The 20,455-nt window shown below is 44.1% G+C and overlaps 1 protein-coding gene across 2 annotated transcripts in view; it reads right to left on the minus strand.

Annotated features, from left to right (window-relative positions):
• Positions 1 to 20,455, minus strand: part of arhgef49 (Rho guanine nucleotide exchange factor 49) — a 61,445-nt gene that overhangs the window by 5,986 nt on the left and 35,004 nt on the right. For both annotated transcript variants that reach the window (XM_069154971.1, XM_069154972.1), the window contains 5 exons: positions 17,604 to 17,740; positions 11,534 to 13,272; positions 4,613 to 4,811; positions 3,117 to 3,345; positions 563 to 1,152 (listed from right to left, as the gene is read on the minus strand). In XM_069154971.1, coding sequence (XP_069011072.1) covers positions 563 to 1,152; positions 3,117 to 3,345; positions 4,613 to 4,811; positions 11,534 to 13,212 — 2,697 coding nt within the window. In that variant the 5' untranslated portion in view covers positions 13,213 to 13,272; positions 17,604 to 17,740. The remainder of the gene's footprint in view (positions 1 to 562; positions 1,153 to 3,116; positions 3,346 to 4,612; positions 4,812 to 11,533; positions 13,273 to 17,603; positions 17,741 to 20,455) is intronic.

Here is a 20,455-nt window from a genome sequence, read left to right on the forward strand (position 1 = left end):
TTGAAAACCAAAACACTGAGTTTAGAAAAGATGAAAATGCCCCTTGTTGCTGACTGGGTAAAACAATTCACAACAATCGAACCCTTTCACACCACACATACACTGTCATTCATTGTGGATGTAAACATACTGATAAGAGAAGCTTTAACGGTCCCTTCCAGTTTCACTGTGTGGGTACATGACAATTAGTGACCTTAACTGTATCATCGTTGTTCAGCATTTTTACCTCCAACCTACCTACACTGTAGGTGTGTGAGTACGTGAGTGAACTTGTGGGTCTGATGAGTATATTTAATTAATTTGTCTATAAATAATGAGTGCAGAGACACTCTTTGAGAGATGCTGCACAATAAATAAAGTTGACTTTTATGGACCTTGCATTACCATTATGCTTGCAGGCAGCTGCACTCAGAAGAAACCATTTAACGCTTTAATAAATGTGGCCCTGAAGGGGACTTATGTAATACCAGTGCTCAAAGCTGATGGAATAAAAGCAGCAGAAGAGGATCGAGTTGTTTAGGCTCAGATGGTTTGGATGTGTTGGTGAGAGAGAGTGGGTCACCTGATCGAAGGCCTGGTCTATGCTGTCCTGCAGGTGTTCGGTGAAGCGGTCGTTGACGTCTATCAGCTCCTGCACGTTACCGAACACCACAGCGAGCTGCTCGGCTGTCAGCAGCCCGGCGCTCTGCATGGGGCAGTAGAACTCCTCCTTGATGATGCGCAGGTCTTCGCCGTAGCTCGACTCCGTGTTCAGAAACTCCAGGATGGCCTCCTTGCGCTCGGTGCGCAGCTTGGAGCATCGTTCACACATGCGCTCCCCTCGCTCCTTGCAGGCGCCGTCCCTCAGTCCACAGTCCGGACACGGCCTCTGGGCCTCCCAGGCTCTGAGCGAGGCCGACGGTCTCTTCCAGGTGCGGGACAGACCCGGACCGATGCCGCTGTCCACTCGCTCTACCTCGGCACCCCGGTTTCTGCGGTACCGGCGAGGCTCGCTGTCCTCCTCCTCCCGCTCATCACTGAGGCCCACCACTCCGCTGTCCGCACTCAGGCTGCTGATGGTGCTCCAGCGATGCTGCCCGGACCGAGTCACGCCCAGAACCGCCTGCCGCTCCTCACCGGGGGGCTCCGAGCGGCCCCGGATTGCTGCTGGTGCTGAGGAGAGTGTGTGTGTGTGGGGGGGGGGGGGGGTTGGAGACGGTCATTAGTGCTTCTGATGTTTATGGATTTACTCTATATAGTATTTGTTACTCACACTGAGTGGAGACACATTGTTCACCAGCCTCCCTGATGAATGCACATTTAATTTGGACCACTCATTACCGCTCATGTCAAGATGAAGAAACTATTAGAGATATATCATCTTTCTCCAATAATGAGATCTCAAACCTTCCAGGCAAGGAATTAACCTTTGTCCACATGCATGCATTAATGCATGTCAATACTGCTGTGTGTATTCAAACTGAGACTGAATGATTGTGACTGAATAAGGTTATAAATGCTTGATGCAAACATATTCCTCATAACGTAGGTGTTATATGAAAAATATTATGATGTTTAAATCATTGGATAATGATATTTTCAGCAGCTTTCAAGATCCTTTGTGTTTTCTGGAGAGAACAACGAGGTCATCATTAGCATATGACATATTGACTGACAGTCTGCAGGGGGAGCTGTGTGTGTGTGTGTGTGTGTGTGTGTGTGTGTGTGTGTGTGTGTGTGTGTGTGTGTGTGTGTGTGTGTGTGTGTGTGTGCGTGTATGTGTGTGTTTGTGTGTGTGTGTGTGTATGTTTGTGTGTGTGTGTATGTTTGTGAATGTTTGTGTGTGTGTGTGTATGTTTGTGTGTGTTTGTGTGTGTGTGTGTGTGTGTGTGTGTGTGTGTGTGTGGGGGGGGGGGGGGGGGGGGGTTAGGTGAGGTGAGAACTGCACTTGAAGGCCAAAATATTCTGGGACTGAGTTGCGCAAGAGATTTTAAAACAGAACAAATGCAGATCTTAACTTATCTTAACCTAAAACTTAAGAGTTTTAATCTTTACAAAAAAAAAGAGGGACAGATTATAAAAAACAGGTTTAAATTGGAGGTTCATTCACAGTTTAGGGTGATTCAGACTTCCCTGATGAGGTGACAGAGATGTAATGTGGACACAAAAGTCCAGGGATTCGTGAACACAGGAAGGAACCATTAAGTCAAAGCTCTGATCCAAAGATGTTCATCAAGGCCTGTTTCTGGACAAATTTGATGATGTCATCAGGGTTATCTCGGCTTGGGTTTGGAGACTTTATTTTTTATAAAACGCATAGAAGTGTGAAGCTGGCTGTTTGCTTGGTATCCAACAAAAACAAGTGGCATTATGGTCAGTGTGGAAACCAGTGGGTATGACCTCTGCAGTTCTTTCCGTTTTAATTTTGAGCACTGTTCAAGCAAGAGCCCAATTAAAGAAAATACAAAAAAGCTTTAATACGGATTTAGTTTGGTGAAAAGTTAGATGAAAGAATCAAGGACTGATTGATGATAAAACCATTTATAAAACCTTACATTTTTAGTGCTCAGCTTCTATGCTATGAAGTGAAGAAATGAAACAAATATTTCAGCATATCTTAATATTTAATGCACACTCATTTACACATAACTTTGAATCACTCCTCCTGTAAACCAACTATCAGGGGTTTTTGTATTTGGGTATTTATCCACATTCTCTTTGTAAACACACGTAATAAAAACCTACAATGCAATTGCTGCCAAATTTGACACGTTCACATGCTCAGATGGTGTTTCAGTTACAATGACTCTGAAATTTATAAATGCAGCCTGGACATGATTTAAGTACGTTTAGCCATCAGCCAATCAGCATAACTGTATATCACTACATGGAGTTTGATGCAGATTTGAATCCACATGGAAACTAAAATCCTGTGAATATTTTCTATTTCTCCATGTAAATCTTCAGGGACATGTGGCCTTGAATTATGCTCCTGGGAGTATTTTGTCACTGAATGCTTCAGGTTTATCATCATTTGGCCCAAAGTGGCTTAATTGTAGTTAAAAATGCAGAAAACAGCTCCAACCCTGTGACAAGAGCAAAGTGGCACAGTCCTTACACGTGTGCTGCGTACTTACCACTGTCTCTGTCTCTGTCCCTGTCCCTGTCTCGGTCTCGGTCTCGGCGGTGGTTGTGGAGCCGGGCGGCGGCAGCGATCTTCATCTCCAGCTGTTTGCGCTTGGAGGCGTCGGCTGGCATGGGGTCGCTGTAGTGGGGCCGGAGGCGGCACTCGCGCTGCGCTCTCACCGTCTCCGCCAGCTCATAGGCTGCGTCCGAGCTGGAGCGCCTGCAGCCCAGACCGGCGTGCTGCCAGTCGGAGAGACACGCGTGTCAATCAAAACGGTCACGTTGCTATAGCAACAGGTGAAAAAGGGCAGAACTCGCAGAGGAGATGAGGTGAGAAGGATGATCACACAGAAATCCCAGCTTGTGTGTCTGTGAGACTTTCATGACCGTCATGACATAACTAATCTCTCTGATCTCTACTTGGGAGGACTGACGCAAATCTAAATTTCAGATGCAGCACTAAAGGTCCGCCAAATGGAGCAACAGACTGTAAACACAACAAGGCCACAAAAATCTGCTCTTATCACAACTTTAAAATAACCTGGCCTTGAAGATGAGACACATCCTCTAAGTGACAATTCAAAGCATCTCCTGGAGGTGAAGCAGAGAATTCTCCAAAACACTGCAGCTCTGTGCACGGACAAACACTCCTCACGTGGCTTTTAAAATCCTCTTAGGGTCCATCAGGCCCCTGAGAGTTGACCTGAGGTGCAAAGTTCAAAGGTCATCGCTATTACACGTGGCTCCTCACTGACATCCAATGCACGTGAGATGGATGATATCGGCTTTAGGTCAACGATTGCATCCCTGAATGGTGACAGCTCTCTGACAACTACCAGCTACACGCAAGAAGCTTTTCATCGCTTTTTTTTTTTTTTTTAATGCCAGACAACAGCAGGATATGCAGCTTGCAGCAATCAGGTAAAATGAAGGAGAATAATTCATGTTCTGCTGAATTATCCAATTGCAGCCCTGACTTTGGGAATGCAGAGGCAGACTGCATTGTAAATTTGAAGCCAAAAAACACGCAGACAGGCGAGAAGCGAACGCACCTCGACATCTGTTCTCTACTCTACCTACCAGCCTTGCAGCAATGCAAGAAAGATGTCAGTCCAGCATCCTCTCTTCTGCAGATGCAGAGAGGAGGGAATGAAGCGCCGGGTTACCAGCGGCAGCCCGCTGCTGGAGGGGGGCTTAATCCTCTTTTTGCTGCATCCTCAGACGTTGAGCTGTTGCTGGAAGACAGAGCGCTGCATGCTTGTTCTTGTCTCAACAAATACCTCTGCATCAGGATGTGTGAATGATGTGCATGTGTGTATGTGTGTGTGTGTGTGTATATGTGTGTCGCAGTCCCCTTGCTTGTCCCAATCATCCTTGAATACCATTAGATCTACGTGTTTCTGTACCAAAGCAACGATGAAAATCGGCGATCTAAGACGACGCGGACGACACTTTTGCAGTATAAAAAAAACAAAAAAAAACAAGGAGAATTTAAAAGATTTCTTACGCATTCCCCTGCTTCCTCTCTTCCGCCGCCTTCTCCTCCTGCAGGCGCCTCGTCGCCAGCCTCGGCTCCGCAGGCCGTTGCCGACGTTGCCATGGCAACGGAGGGCTGACAGTCGGCTGAGGGGGCGGTGATGTCACAGCCTCCGTCCCGGTCACCTGACAGCCTGACGGGGGCCTCGCCAGAGATCTCTGCACTGCAGCTGGTGGAGAGAGGAGGAGACGGAGGTAGAGAGGAAGAGGGGAGGAGGGGGGGATGCACAAGAGGAGGAAGAGTAGAGGGTGAGGAGAGGGAGAGTGAAAGGATGGGAGGAAGAAAAGGAGGAGGAAGATGACAAGAGGGAAAGTCAGAGGAGGGAGGACCAAGAGGCAGAAAACGTCGAGAACAGAAGGGAGAGAAGGGTTGAAATTATCATTCTGGCAGAGCTCTCCTCTGCTTACAGCATCCCTGTCATTCATTCCTCCTCATTCTTCTCTCTCCAACTCACATGTCTCTCTGCTTCCTGCTGTGTCTTCTTCTTCTATCACCACCACCCACCCACCCTCCTCCTCCCCTCCTTCTCCTCCTCCTCCTCTTCCATCGTCCTCCTACCTCCCCTCCCAAACACCCAAAATCAATGCCTCGCCTCTCTTCCTACCTCCGACCCTCACCTCCTCCTCAGGAGGACAGCAATTAGACACATCAGCGGACATTAACACCTGAACCCCGGGACCGCAGGGACACTGCAGCATGCAGCCACACATGCAAACACACACAGAGGCACTTCTCCTTCCGGTCCTTTGTCTGATAACTGGGGATCCATTTTTTTTGAAGCACACAGCCGACGCTTGAGCTGAGACAGACCAGAATGCTCACAGACAGACACACAGTGCTGCACTCAAGTTCACATATCAGTGAACACAAATACATTCCTGCAGGCGCTCACACATGAATTTGTAGATAGCAGCAGATAACTAAGGAGTTTTTGAAATGCTGGCCATGAACTCCAACATGCCCATCATGCATCTTTGTTGCAATTCATTCCTCCACCTCTCTGTCTACACTCATTTACTTTCATTTGATCATGTTTCTATCTGCAATATAAGTTCAGTATTCTCTCCCTTGCAGATGTGGTTTAGTCTCATCCAGATCTTGAACATGTTTCACTTTCTCCACCAGCTAGATGCTGAGTAGCAGGTAGTGTACAGTCAGTTTATTAGACCTTGCTTGCTGAGCCTAAAAGCTAATACTTCCTTTCACATAATGAGAAACCACTTAAATACAATGTAAATATATAAAATATCAATTTGTAGAGCTTTAAAATAATGCACACATCTTAAAATTTTGCTTATCAGGAACTACCAACTATATACAGTATTGATTTTTGCTTTTCAAACACCGGTGAGCTTCACAGTCCAGCAGCCACGAGTTTGAAAAATAAAATCACTGCAAGAAATAAAACGTTGCTATAGCAATTTTAGAAATTATTATAGTTTTACTCAAATTACAGGTGCTTGTGGTTCTTTATCGGCTCAGCAAGTTTAAACAGGCCCAGAGGTCACAGCCCATAATGGAGTCTCAACCATGTCTGGCTCTCAGACAAGAAGACAGGCTGTAAATTCCTCAAATATTGACCTTCTTTAAAGTGGTGGATGTAACTAGAGCGTGTGCGTGTTCGTGTGTGTTGGTGGGGTAGTTGTGGTTTATATCCAGTAGCAGCTACTGGTGACACACCGGCTCCTGAGCTTTGATGTAACATAATGCTGGCTGTAATGTCCTCTTTTTTCCATCAGCTTTGTGTTGTGTGACGACAATATAACACCAACGTATCATTAGTTATCATTGTTTTTTCTTCCCAGATATGCAACTATTGATTGTTTCATCATTATTTTTTTTTTTTTACTTATTTTACTGGAAAGTCCCATTGAGGTTAGAAATCTCTTTTACCAGGGACTCCTAGCCAAGGTAGCAGCTGTACAAACAAACAAACATATTAAAATGCAGCTTACACAACATTTTATACAGTGACTCTATCTATCAACTACTTTTATAATTAATTAATACATTGTTGAGTCTATGAAATGTTAGAAATTAGCAATAAATACCCATCGTGATGTCTTCAATTTGTGTGTTTTGTCTGAACAACAGTCCATAACTCACAGATAGAAAATTTTACGATGATATAAAACCGAGAAAATCACCAAATACTCACATTTGAGAACCAGAGTGTGTTTGCATATTTACGAGTATATTTCATCATACATTTAGCATTTTGCATATGCACGCTGGCAACCTGCACTTTTCTTTTGCATTACACGTGTAATAAACAAAGCCAACACAGCAGATAAAAGGTGTCCACATGTCTGAATTAAAGTGGTGCCAGTGTGGCAGAAAAGGCAAATGTAATTAATTCAGCTTTGAGGATGCAGCTCTGAAGCGTCCAATCGGTTTCCTCATGGACAAACTGTCATTAAAAAGGCCTTCCTCTGCCAGCATTAGCTGTCACACCCTGGATGATGCATGGGAAGTAATAACCTGTAGCTTAATTTATCAGGAAACCGCCAAGTGTGATAGATCACTGCTCAAAAGGGCAAAATGCGATACTGAAATTAGCCTGGCTGTCATTCTTACTGATGCATGTGTCACTTAAATGAAGTCGATGTATTTTTCTTTGGGCAAGTGCATCTAATAGAGACAAACAAATGGAAAATATATACAAAATATATATAAACACACCATCCTATACATGCTGTAGGTAACTGATGCATCTTTATTGCACAGTGTAATTTACCCAGAGGGGCCGCTTTAATGCTTCACTCGATTTCACGGCTATAAAACCCCTCCCAGGTGTAATAATGTGAATATTACTGTAAGACCGCAGTTTGTGCTGTATTGTGCTCGGTATGCAGAATGCGCCGCATGATGCACTTAAACAAAGAGACTTATTGGTGGAAGTCAAATACCTCAGGGTGCTGAGATCACACAGAATATTGTCATGTTTAATGAATAAATCTTCAAGTATTAAAACATTCAAAAGAGCCTCAGGTCGGATTTAAATCTCGGGGGAGTGGGACGAGTGTTGCATAGTGGGTGCTTTTTGAACATAAAAGATGAATCCACGTGGGGTAAATAATGTTGAATGTGAGCTGCTGGAGATACAGATGGGCTTTTTCTGTATTCGAGGGTTATAATGGCGCTGAAGTTGAAGAGTGTTTTGGGAGGCAATGAAGTGACTCAATAACTACAGGATGGATTGTCATGAAATTATGCACAGACATTGATCAGAGACTTTTCTTGAATTACTATCATGCCATTTATATTTGTGGATTTATTCAAATGTTTCAGTAAAGTTTGGTTGAGTTGCCATGAAATTTGATGTGCACATTCATGTCCCTCTCAAAATGAACTGTAGTTACTTTCCTGATTCCACACCTTTTGAAACGCCAAAGCATGTAATACCCCCATCAGTTCACTAGCGGATACCGTGTCAGTGTCACATTTTGATTTGACTAAGCGTGAAAAGTATGGTGCCTCAGGTTTAGGCACCAAAAACTCCCCGGTCAGGGTTAAAATAAGTAATTTAACATAATTAACTTTACATATATCACGTACATTATTTAAAAGAAAACCACATACCAGATAGTGCCCTCAATGGTAAAATACCAATGTTTATTTTATCTAACTATCCCCAGTCTACTTCCTATGTAGACTTCAGTGGCCAGATCCCAACAAACCAAATTAACTTTAATATGCAGGTGACAGGTTAGACTGTTAGCAGGTATTAACAAATGTATATATATATATATATATATATTCAACAGACCTTTTTGAACTTCCACACTAAGTAAATACAGTAAATATAAAAGGAAGCTTAAGTTACACAGGAAATGGCCTGATGCAGTGCCAGCTTACTACCGCTGATTGGAAGTGCTGCACAGTGTGGTTAATTATTTCAGCCACTTCAGTCTGGCAGTCCTCTTTGGGTTTCAGAGGGAATATCTTGGTTTTAGATGCATCTCCAGATTTTAGAAAAGCATCAGTCCGACAGTTTTACCATTTGTGAACTAGAGCCAATCAAACCGTGGGACATCAATTCAATGTGGGCCTCCGCCACCTCCCTCTTCGACCCTGGTTATACACGTGTGTACTTTTCACGCCTGGGCGAGGCTAAACAGCACACTAGCACGTAATCCTCCCGTGTACTGATGGGTGTATTACACGCTTTGGTGTATTACCGGGCCGCACTTTTCATATCGCATCATCATCAAGTCAATATTACAGTTTGTCCCATTATTCACGAGCAAACACCTGCATATTGTCTTCATCCTAACAAACGCTGTACTTGTGTGCAGCCTCACAGACTTGTTGTAGTGATAATTGGAAAGAACAAGCATTTTGAAGACATCACCTTGTGCATTTTTTCATTGTTTGATAGACCCTACAGATTGATGGTGAAAATAACCTTTAGTTGCAGCTCTGCACTCTCACATATTCTGTATGTACACAATCACACACACAGCAGTTCTTTTTCTGCTGCCTTCGTGCAGTACAGCTTCAGACATCCATCATTCCTTCCAGCAGTGCAGACAAAGGAGCGACAGTCAGTGGAGAGTCCTGACAGGCAGGGAGAGACACCGTCTTTCTCCCATCTATTTATGCCTCCAGCCTGTGTGTGTGTGGAGGGGGTGGAGTTTATATCCTTCAACTGGCCTTATCAAGCAGCTCCTCTGTGGTCAGGCTCTAATATTTACATTGCACGGAGGCCTAAATGGCACTACAGTGGTGTAAAACACACCCCAGTCTTGTTTGCCCTTGATCAAGAATGAGCCACACTGGAGAGAAGCCTGCATTTATTTAGCAAACAGTTGACACCGAGAGAAGAGAGACAGCCAGTCAGTGGGGACAGTGGCAGTCCTCCAGTCTGCCATGGCTCATGCCAGCCTCACGCCCACCGTCTCGTCTGCAGAGCCAACGCTGTTAGCTTCGACAGCTGTTATCACAATAACCGAGATAAATCAATAACACAACACTCAAACAGATGGACTCGCACACACCGGCACGACGCTCTGCCACCGCAAAACACACACGTGGAAGTGTACTTGCATCCACTTCGCTGATAAAGACACACTTCTGCTGCTCTGAGCTGCTAAAGGCCTCCGATAATGTGTGCCATGAGATCCAAAATCACCATCAAGAAGATTAACTGCATTTAAAAACGATATGCTGACTGGTAACACTCAGGTGTCACAGAGAGAAAGTGAAATTATATTATTTCTGTGTTTCTGCCTGGAGCTGGTCAGCCAAAAACTGGCCAGTCAAAAATTGGAGATTTTCACAACTCTGCTTTGATCTTGGCTGTAATAGGAGAAGTATTCAGATGCTTAGAAGCAACGATGCCAATACTAAAATGAAATAATAGTCGATAACAAGTACATAAATCCTGCATTATGCTGAATACTATCTTCATTGGATATTAAAAATGTCTCTGTTGTAGTATAGATATCAGAACTGGCCTCAAACATCCAGTGTTGGCTGGGCTGTAATTAAAGTACATAAGTATTATTGGGAGTATAATTGTATTTAAAGTGCCTATAATCAATATCGTTTTTTTAAATAATCATGTAAAAATAACAAAAAACAGAAATATGAGAAAATATTGGACCTGCAATAACCAGGTAGACACCAACTTAGCTTTAAATGAATGGCAATGTAGCTCCGTAGGTGCTGGATGTGTAAATAAACAATACAGTGAACCCTCGCTATAACGCGGTTCACCTTTCACGGTCTCGCTGCTTCACGGATTTGCATCGTGCATTGTGTTCTGCATTCTGATTGGCTAAACCGCGGGCTTTAGAAGAAAAAAACACTCCAGAGCGGAGTCAGGATGCAGCAGCTCAGTCAGAAGAGCAGTGAAATACACGTGAGTCACTATTTGTCCTATTGTACTTTGTATTTTTTTTCATAATCATATTTCATTTTCTCCCGTTCTAATCCAATGACTCGGGTCGCAGTGGGGCGGTGCTGATCTCAGCAATTTGAAGCCTTCAGTTCGTACTGATGATTAAAATTATTATTTTACAGTACAGTAGTTATTTGTAAAAAAAACATTTATACAGTACTTTTATTTGTTAAACAAATGCTTGGGCCTGTAAAAAGGTTTTGTTCTTTGGTTTCAATGTATTATGGAGTATTTCATTGTATAATAATTGTAAAAAAAATAAAGCTTACTACTTCACGGATTTCGCCTATCACGGTTTCTATTTGGAACGTAACCCCCCCGAAAAATGAGGGTTCACTGTACATACTAATATTTACTAATCATGTTTACTATATGCACTAAAAAGACAATGAGAGTGAGGTTCAATGTTGGTTATTGCAGGCTAGGTATTCAAAATAAAAGTGCTGTTTATGTCAAGAGGTTCCCTTTCCTGTGTGGTCACTCGTTTTATACATATTATATCAGTGGTTATGTTGACGCCAATATGTCTTTTTTATCAATTAATGAAGATGCAGTAGCACATCAGGCCAGGAGGGGGCAACAACATTTACTATCATTGAATATAATGTTAAGTCATTTAAATACATACTCTATATACATAAGTGGTCTTTTACCAATTAAGCACAACAAGACCAGTATCACTGATGGGTTATTGTGTTAACAACATTTACATGTTGTATCTGATGAAGATGGAGGTGATTTTTACTGCTTTATTAACAGTTAGAGGGTGCTGTATCCTCTGAATCGTAGTTTATATGATATACAAAATTAGAGTATGTTCAGCAAACTGTACGTACATAAAAATTTTTTTATTGCAAGACCCTATGTAAATAGAATCTTTTAACACATAGCTGTATTTTGGTTTAACTTAAGTAAATCATCTGAATACTTCTGACAGCAATTAACACACTCATCACTCTCCTCCCGGCACGCCCCCCCAAACTAACCTCTTCTTGATGAGGTCCAGCGCGGAGCCGATGAGTCCATCCTTCATCTTATAGATCTTGGCTCCGTAGCTGGACAGGTCCGTCCCCTCCAGAAGGAGCGCCGGGCAGCAGCTGGAGGGTCGTTCCCAGTTCTCCCTGCCAGGTGGGAAGGGAACCGACCCAGCTGGTTCCAGACTGCTCCTCCGGCGCCTGGCGCACCCGTCCTCTCCTCCCACAACGGCGGCTTTGTCCTGGGCATCGCTGGCCAGGGGCTGCAGGGGTGAACGTGGAGACGGGCCGGTGCGGATGGGAGAGTATGTGCTGGTACCGGATGTGGTGGAAGAAGATGGTTCTGCAGTGTTGTTGATGCTCACAGTGTGAAAAGCAAGTTTCTCTGAGGAGGTCTGCAGGCCTTCATCACTACATCCTCTCCTTTTACTCTTACTCTCGTCTCCCTCCACCTCCTGTGGATCTCCTCTCTGCTCTCCACTAGAACCTAATGGAGGTCCAGTCCGATCAGATGCGAGTATCTTTCTGTCTGGTGCTCCTGCATCCTGTGGCAGGTCAGCTTCAGGTTTTCCAGACACTCCAGAACCCGTTGCGGACTCCAGGCTCTGCTTCCCCTCCCTCTGCCTCATCCTCTTAAACTCCTCAAACGTAGGGATATGTAGGCGTCCCACGGGAGGTCTGCGACGCTCAGGTGCAGAATCTGACCCACTCCTGCACCCTGAAATGTTCTCTGTTGTGTAGGATGTCTTGACTGCTTTCGGGCTGGACGGGGAGCTGTGGAGAGCCAGGTTGGGGCTACTGTTCTGCCGCCGGAGCTGCAAGCGCCTCAATACCTCCTGTTTGATCTCCTCGGGGCTGGTGATGCGCATTGCGCACAGCGGCCTGCACCACGTTGAATTCCCGTGATGCACAGTCTCCCGATCCGTGGGCGCAGCACTTGGGGTCACCTGAGGCCGCAGTGGGAGGGGCTTCAGAGGCTCGACGGCTGACCTCGCACTCTGGAGGCGAAGCTTCTCCCTCAGGCCCTTCCTCGCATCCCATTCGTCAACACCGCCTGGAAACAGCAACTGAGGGAAGAGTGGTAGGTCCTTCCTGGGCAGCCCATGTCGAGGGTAGAACGCCAGGCTCTCTGGGTTGGGTACCAGCCCATGGGCCCCCATCATGGATCCATCAGGAGGCCCATCATACCAGTGGCTAGTGGAGGTGTAGCGTAAAATGAACTCGCTGTCCAGGCTCCTGTAGGGAGCAGCACTGAGTGAGCACAGGCCCGAATCTGCCACAGTGTTCCAGTTCAAGTTCTCCATACTCCTGTAAGGTCTGCTGCCGCTGCTTCCAGTGGGAATGTAGGAGCCCGGTGCCACCCCTTGACCCAGATCCACCCCGAGAGGACCCTGCCGGCTGGAGCAGTACCTCAGCCCCAAATTAGTCAGCAAGGTGCTGCTGTTACACCTGGCCATGAGCGGGAAGGGAGGTCCGTGAAAGCCCGGGTGGTGCGGACAGTGCGGGACGCCGGGTCTGTGCCGGGGGAAGGGGGACAAGGGGTCCGGGGACAGCGGGAGGTTGGCGATGCAGGGCTCCATGTCCATGACCAGGTCGAGATGAGAGGCGCAGCCGGGGGGAGAGCCGGCAGAAGCGGCGGCGGAGGAGGTGGAGGGGTAGTCACATGGTGGGGGGAGCTTCACGTCTGGCATGGCTGCAGGCAGAGTGAGCGGCCCTCGGACACACAGTCAGAAGGTATGCAGGTCTGCAGCCTACAGGGACAAGGACAGACGAGGACAGATGTTTAGAGCCGTCTAAAATGATGCTCCCAAGACAATTGCCGCAAAGTTCACTGCAACAAGCATCAAGTTGAGTATTTTATAAGCAATTTCTTGACTTAGATTCAATCTCAACACCATTATCAAAGAATTTCAAAACCACTTTGACTGCCAGACTCTATTTAAAAGCCTGTGTAAACGCTTTATAACCCAGCTCTGCTCAGTTCAGACTTCCTGCATTGGTTTTGGTCATGTGATAGAGATTTGTTCCTCGGCCACGGAGACGACAAACACTACAGTCCACGCACATACTGGAATATTGGATAACCGCAGCTCTGGACACAGAAACGCTGCCTCTGAAGCGCGGTTCCTCCACCAGAATAATCACATTCATTTCTATATAAATGCCGCGCTCTCTATCTCCTCGGGCTTCTTTTCCTTTTTCTTCCTCTGCAGCAAGAATAATAATAGAGGGATTATTGCCCTGCTTGTCAGGCTATTAAAACATGAGATTGAGAGCGAGATACAGAGAGACAGACAGTGCAGGATAGTATAAAAAAATAAAAGCTGCTAAAAGAGACAGCGAGGAGGCAGAGAAAGAGGAAATGAGTGTGACGTTAAGAGAAAGCAGTAGGCTGAGGGGATGGTAATGAAGATAACTGCTCAGTTGTCCGCTGGCGGGCGGCCAGCTCGGCTCGGCTCTTTCCTTCTGACTAATCAGACAGTAGTTCCAGATTAGCAGAGGAGACGAGAGAGCTGGAAAGACGGTACTGGGTGTACTGTGTCTCTTTCCCTGTCTCTCTGTAATGAGACCGCCCGACCCAAACACCCATCATCCGTGTCTCCGAGTCTGTAGCGCGGGGTTATGGCTGCGATTATGACTACGATTATGAAACGCCGACTCAGAGGGCTCATCCCTGATGCATAATGTGAATAATAAAACCCAAAACATCTTTAGACTCAAACGCTCCCTCATGCCAAAGCACGAACAGCCCGCCATGCTTCTCCTGCAGCTCCGCAGTAATAGATAAATCTCCATTCCTCACATGGCTGGAAGTAAGCGAGGCTGCGATCAGAGTTAACCGGTAACTTCCGACCAAACAAGCCCACGCGGCTTCCCGCAAATCTGATTTGCCGGCTGCTTATTAAATGAAAGATGCTCAAAAAAAAAAAAAAAAAAAAAAAACAAAGACAGGAATATCAATCCTTTTAACAGAGACTGAAAATCATACCTCACTCACAGACACACGAGGTAATATCTGTTTCACAAACAACATTCTTCAAGGAAACAGCAGATGCTATATTTTGTAAAAAAAAAAAAAAAAAAAAAAAAAACATGAAACCAACAGTGAATTGATTGTACTAACAGGTATTGTGTGTGTATCCAAAACAGGATAGACTTTAGTTGTAGTCTTATATCATATGACATATCTGTCACTCATAACTCGTAAACGAGTAATGTATGCAAAGAAGATTTTAAAGAATCCTTACATGTGTTTACATGCTTGCCTAATAAAGCTAATTTACAGCACATACGTTAAATATGGACGTTGCTGCAAAGAAGCTACAAATTTGAAATCGTGGATGCTTCTCACACATTTTCAACCTGACAGCACAAGAGATGTAAACAATCACTACAGTTTCAAGGTGGACACCCAAGATTAGTGTCGCCTATGCAGAATCTGACAAAGTGTGAAATATGGTCACATTATCTGTTCTTCTGTTCCTAATTTATATTTCTGTGCATAACAGACAAGAAAGTGTTTCTGCAGAGCATTTATGATGTTACACTGAAGATGACCTTTGACCTTTGGGATCTAAAACATCATCCTTTCACCATGATATTATATTCGAAATGTTGGCCACAAACATATTTTGCAAGGTCACAGTGACCCTTGACCTTTAAAATCTAATCCGTTCATAATTGAGTGGACCTTTGTGCCACATCTGAAGAGAAGTAATTCCTTCAAGGCGTTCCAGCGACATCACATTCACAAAAGGGGATGGACCTCACGTCGCAGTGACTTTCACCCTTTGACCTCCAACCAGCAAAATCCAATCTGTTCATCTTAAGGATCAAATTTGAGCCACATTTGAAGAAAATTCCCTCAAGGTGTTCTTGCAATTTCTTGTCACCCTCTCTCACCATTATCATATCGGTGATGATAAAAGTCTGGTGAAGTCAAAGCCGGTCATCATTTAACTTCGTACATGGCCAACTAAATAATGGATTTTAAATGTTTTTTTCCCCCTTTTTGCTCTGTTTTATTTCTCCAGTCAGTTTTTCATCTTTAAGAGCATCTTCAGGTTTCCTGTAAAATGTCTTTGACAGGTTTCTCTGTTATTCTGTTGGTAGACTCAAATATGTGTTTGCATTGTCCAGATTTGAGAATTTGGTTGCTGATATGTGGAGTTTGGTTTAATTAGCAGGAGTGTGTGCGTTTGAACAGTAGCAGGCAGCATGCTGCTCAGCATGCTGCTCAGCATGCCTGCATCTCTCTCTTTCTCTCTCTCTCTCTCTCTCTCTCTCTCTCTGCCTCTCTCTCTCTGCCTCTCTGTTTGAATTACTCCCAGAATAAATGCTCTCTGGAGGTCTGCGCTCTCTCTGCCTCCCTCTGTCACCGAGCTAACTGAGGAATAACTCATCCCTACCGGCAGGACAGTAAATCAGCCACCATGTCCCAGCATGCACAGGGGCTGATTTCTGCAGATATGATGGCACGGTGCGTAAAGAGGACAGCATCAAATGGAGGAAATAAATCATTTATTGTCAGAGTGGCTGCATTATTGAGAACACTGACAAAAATCACCATCTTAACAAGTCACTTTGTATATTATTGAGTCCATGAATGTGAAATGATATGACCAAAAGTATGTGGACACTCCTTACATTCAGTGAAGGGAAATATTAATGCTACAACATACGAAAATAGTTCAGACAATAGTGTGCCTGTTTTATTATATTGTGCTTTCTCTGTTTCAACGTGACAGTCTCTCTGTGCACAAAGCCAGGTCAGTAAGCAAATGTTTGTCACAGTCTGGGGTGGAAGAACTTGACTGGTCAAGAAATAAACCTCATCCGGCTGCAGGAGAGGCCTGATCACCCATCATCAGTGTTGGTTTACTGTGCCTGTGACTGAATGGGAGCAAATCTCTGCAGCTTTCTAAATCTGGTGAAAAGCCTCAAAACCAGTAGAGTGGAAGCTGTTTGCAGATTGGAAAGAAGTCTGTGTGTCCACATATCTAGTTCAGGTATCTGCATAGATTTGACAAGTGGCAATTTTTTAGACAAGTGAAACTGATTATATCACTTTTCAATTTCAAGAAGCTCCTAGAATCAAATTTATCCTTTCCTGATTGGAAGATAGTGATGGCACTTCTGCATCTTTCAAAGCTGGTGGTCCATCTGAAAATAATCACGTTATTAATTAGAAAACAAGCCTCAAAAAAGCTGTGTCTTTGGGGGCGTGTCTGTTTGATTGACAGGCGTGTGGTGCAGTCAGGTTAGAGCTAGCGGTGGGCGGAACGTAGTATCGCCGGGTTTCCAGTCAAATCGAGTCAGATCCACTGCTCACTCACAATCAGCTCGTCCAAATATGGTCACTTCTGGCTCCAAACCGCTTTGAACTAGCAAGATGGCGACGGGCAATATCCGAACTCGAGGTTTCATAACAGCTGTTCACAAACCAATGGGTGACATCACTGTTGGTTGCAGTTTGGTCTGTAGCCACGAATGACAACTTTTGTGACACTCCTCCCCAACAACACGGGAACACGAACATGAACGAGGATCAGTTCGGGTCGTATTTGTAGTGTTTCCAGTCTCCCACCGAAGGTTAATGGCACAAACTTGCCATCATGAAAGACAAATTCATTGTAAAGTCTGATCCCGGCATTAGAGTGTTTTTATCTTCTCTGGCTCATCTATTAAGTATAGACTCTAATATCCCATTCTCTCACTTTTTATTAAATGTCATCATATAAATTCCATTTCATTGTGGCATGAAAACATTCAGAAAAGTCCTGACAGGGGGGGAATCTTTTAATAAGCATTAAGTACTGTATATGGCAGCCAAATCTGCCATAAGGCTTAGTTGCAGTATCTGCATCTCTGTGGCTCCTGCAGTGTGTATTTCTGCTTGTGTGCGGACACATCAGTGTGTTAGATGTGAGTCAGAGTCTGTATTTTGCTATCAGCACATCTGCCCTCGTCTCTGACTGCGCAGGGGTTACCTAACAGTCAGCATCATGTTGCAGGGATCAGGTTTGGAGACAAATCCTCCTGTTGCAGCCAGCAGTTCCTGCAGCTGATCTTCTAAACTTACCCCATTTTAATCAAGCCTCTACGCTGCTTCTCTCCTCCTACAGGTCATTGGCTCGGGTCCCAGAATGCCCAGCTTCCTCTCATCAGTACAGAAATCCGTCTGGAGCTTCCACCGAGCCAGACAGACGTGGCCCTGAGCTGCAAGGAGTTAGAAAAAGAAGAAGAAGAAAAAAGAACATCAATCAACAACCTGCCATTTCTAAATATAACAACAAACTATAGCGGTGGAGATGATCGCCCTGCCAAGCGCTGCTGCCTTCAACCAGACAAGGACACACACACAGTGAGCAACAGAGACTCCAGGCTTGAATAGCAGATGTATCCTGATACTGTAAAACAAACCGTGTCCTCCTTTTTCAGATTGAATTAAATGTTGAGTCAATTACATAATTAGTGTTCCTCTGTCAGGAGAGAGCAGCATACTGTATTACAAACATCACATCCAGTATGTGCGAGTGCTGAATCAGCTGGAGGATGTGTAGTAGTTTTAAGCACAAATTCACATAAACAGCTCAGTTTACTATTAAATAAAGTATAATCTTTAAGCGCATCAACAGTTCTGGGAACAAATACCTCATCAATCAAAATTGAGGAAAACTTGGCTTTTAAAGCAAACACTGCAATAACACCAGTTCAATTATTCTTGTTAAAAATAATAATAATAATAATAATAATAATAATAATACAATTCAGTTGAATTAAATATTTGATTGTAAAATACACAATGACCAACAGGATAAAGAAATCTGGAGCAATATATGTATTGAGCTTTGTTCTTTTCAAATAGCCCTTCAAAATAAAACAAATCAAAGAAATCAAAGAAAAGCTTTTTTTTTGCTAAATATAAAATTTTAAAAGGACAAATTAAATTACATTTTTTGCACGGAGAGTACTGAACTTTGTCCCTTCCAATTAAAATAGAATGAAATAGATTAGATAGATACAAAAATCCATACACCTGCTGCAGAAACGTCTCTTCTGAATAATCCAACAAATATAAAGTAGCTGCATTAAAGTTACCACACGTACAGTTACTATAAACTTCAAATATTTTCTTGAAAATATAAATAATAAAAACAGTAAGGATTCACTGACCTCAGCACATTAAAACTCAACACCAAGAGAAAAGAACAACATGAATTCCAGACATAACTACACAGCAGACATGAATGTAATGTAGGACAGCAGGCCTCAAACAAAAGAGACCGAACTGTGCATTACAGAAGCAAAGACAACAACTCGGACTGGGAAACAGACTTCTGCAGGAATGATAAATAATCAGTTCACAAAAAACAACCTCATCTGACCTCGTCTCAAACTCCTCCTCCTCCTCCAAACTCTGCATCCACCACTTCAGCATTTTCAGCCACACGATGAGAAAAGAAACCAAACGTTGTCTCTCTGAGCTGCAGGTCACATGATTTCTAACGTCCCCCCCCACCCCCTTCCCCTTCCACCCACGGGACACTGAGATGGAGAGTGCTGTGGCTGCATCATCCAAAGCTTTGACAAGTGTCTGTCACTTATAAATGAACCCCCAACCTCCCCACTCCCTCCTCCATCCCAGGAGTGCTGCCGTAACTGACAGGAGCCTCTTATTTATTTCCCATGCAGGCTCCTGCTCCTCCCCTGCCAAAAATAACACCTCTTACTTCATTCACATTTTGCTTGACCTCAGATCTGTTGATTTAAAACAAACTTAGAAGACGTAGAATTAGCTCCTTTCTGTATTTTTTAGCTTTGCACGCTGGGAGACGCTCCGTCTCTCAGGCCCTTTTGCTCACTGAATAACCTCGCTCCCACAATCCCACTGAAACTGATCGGCTTTACAGAGAGGGGAATGAGAAATTGTTTGTAGCCACACACTGAAGTGACCCATTTATTTATTTTTTATTTTTACTTTTATCCGGCAAGCGTTTAAATCACTGAGCCAATTCCCTGCCGTTCCAGCCCGTTTCATTCATCCTCTCCTCACAGGCGCGTCTGAACCTCCTAAACTATGCAGAAGTGTTTCTGAGCAGCCTGTCTTATTACTGATCTCTCTCTCTGTGTCTGTGTGTGTGTGTGTGTGTGTGTGTGTGTGTGTGTGTGTGTGTGTGTGTGAGAGGATGTCTTTCAGATCCTTGGTAGGAGAGGTGATAATAATGTGCTCCATGTTAATAATGTGCTCCATGTTTTTTTGACACCTCCACTGTTCCCTACAGACGTGCAGATTCACGTGTTCGTCTGCCTGGTCCAGCTGTGTGTGTGTGTGTGTGTGTGTGTGTGTGTGTGTGTGTGTGTGTGTGTGTGTGTGTTGTGTGAGCCGGTCTGGCAGTCTCTCAGCCTCACACACTCTCACACACTTTAATCCTTGTATTTCCTCTCAATCTCATCACTATTTTCATAAATGTTTTTTAGACTGAGAGTCCACCAAATCAGATATATTAAAACATGTAAAAATAATATTGTTTCTCTCCTGCATTCACAACCGTCCCGATCCAAAAGGGAAATCAATGCTGTTTTGAGCAATGAAAAACATACAATACATCCACTAATATAAACTTAGTTTGGAGTGTTTATGTCATGCAATCCAATATAAAATCACCAAACACGAGACAGCCCTCAGAAATTTTAATCAACACCTGTTTGACACATTGTCAACAAAAACTGAACACTGGAAAGCTAAAGTTGTAGCGCTGCTGTTGCTGTAGATTGTAATGCCTAACCTTGTAGCTCAGGGTCATTCAGCACTTGAACAACTTAAATTTACAACAAGATCCTGGTGCCTACAAAAAAACTGTTAAAAGCGTCAGCATCATATGAGGTACTTGGGTGGATTGGAATAGCAACACCCTGAAAACCACCATGGCA

The sequence above is a fragment of the Embiotoca jacksoni genome, unplaced genomic scaffold (genome assembly GCF_022577435.1).
Source record: "Embiotoca jacksoni isolate LCO1_2020_lvr unplaced genomic scaffold, fEmbJac1.0.p SCAF_2, whole genome shotgun sequence".
In the NCBI taxonomy this organism is placed as follows: domain Eukaryota; kingdom Metazoa; phylum Chordata; class Actinopteri; family Embiotocidae; genus Embiotoca; species Embiotoca jacksoni.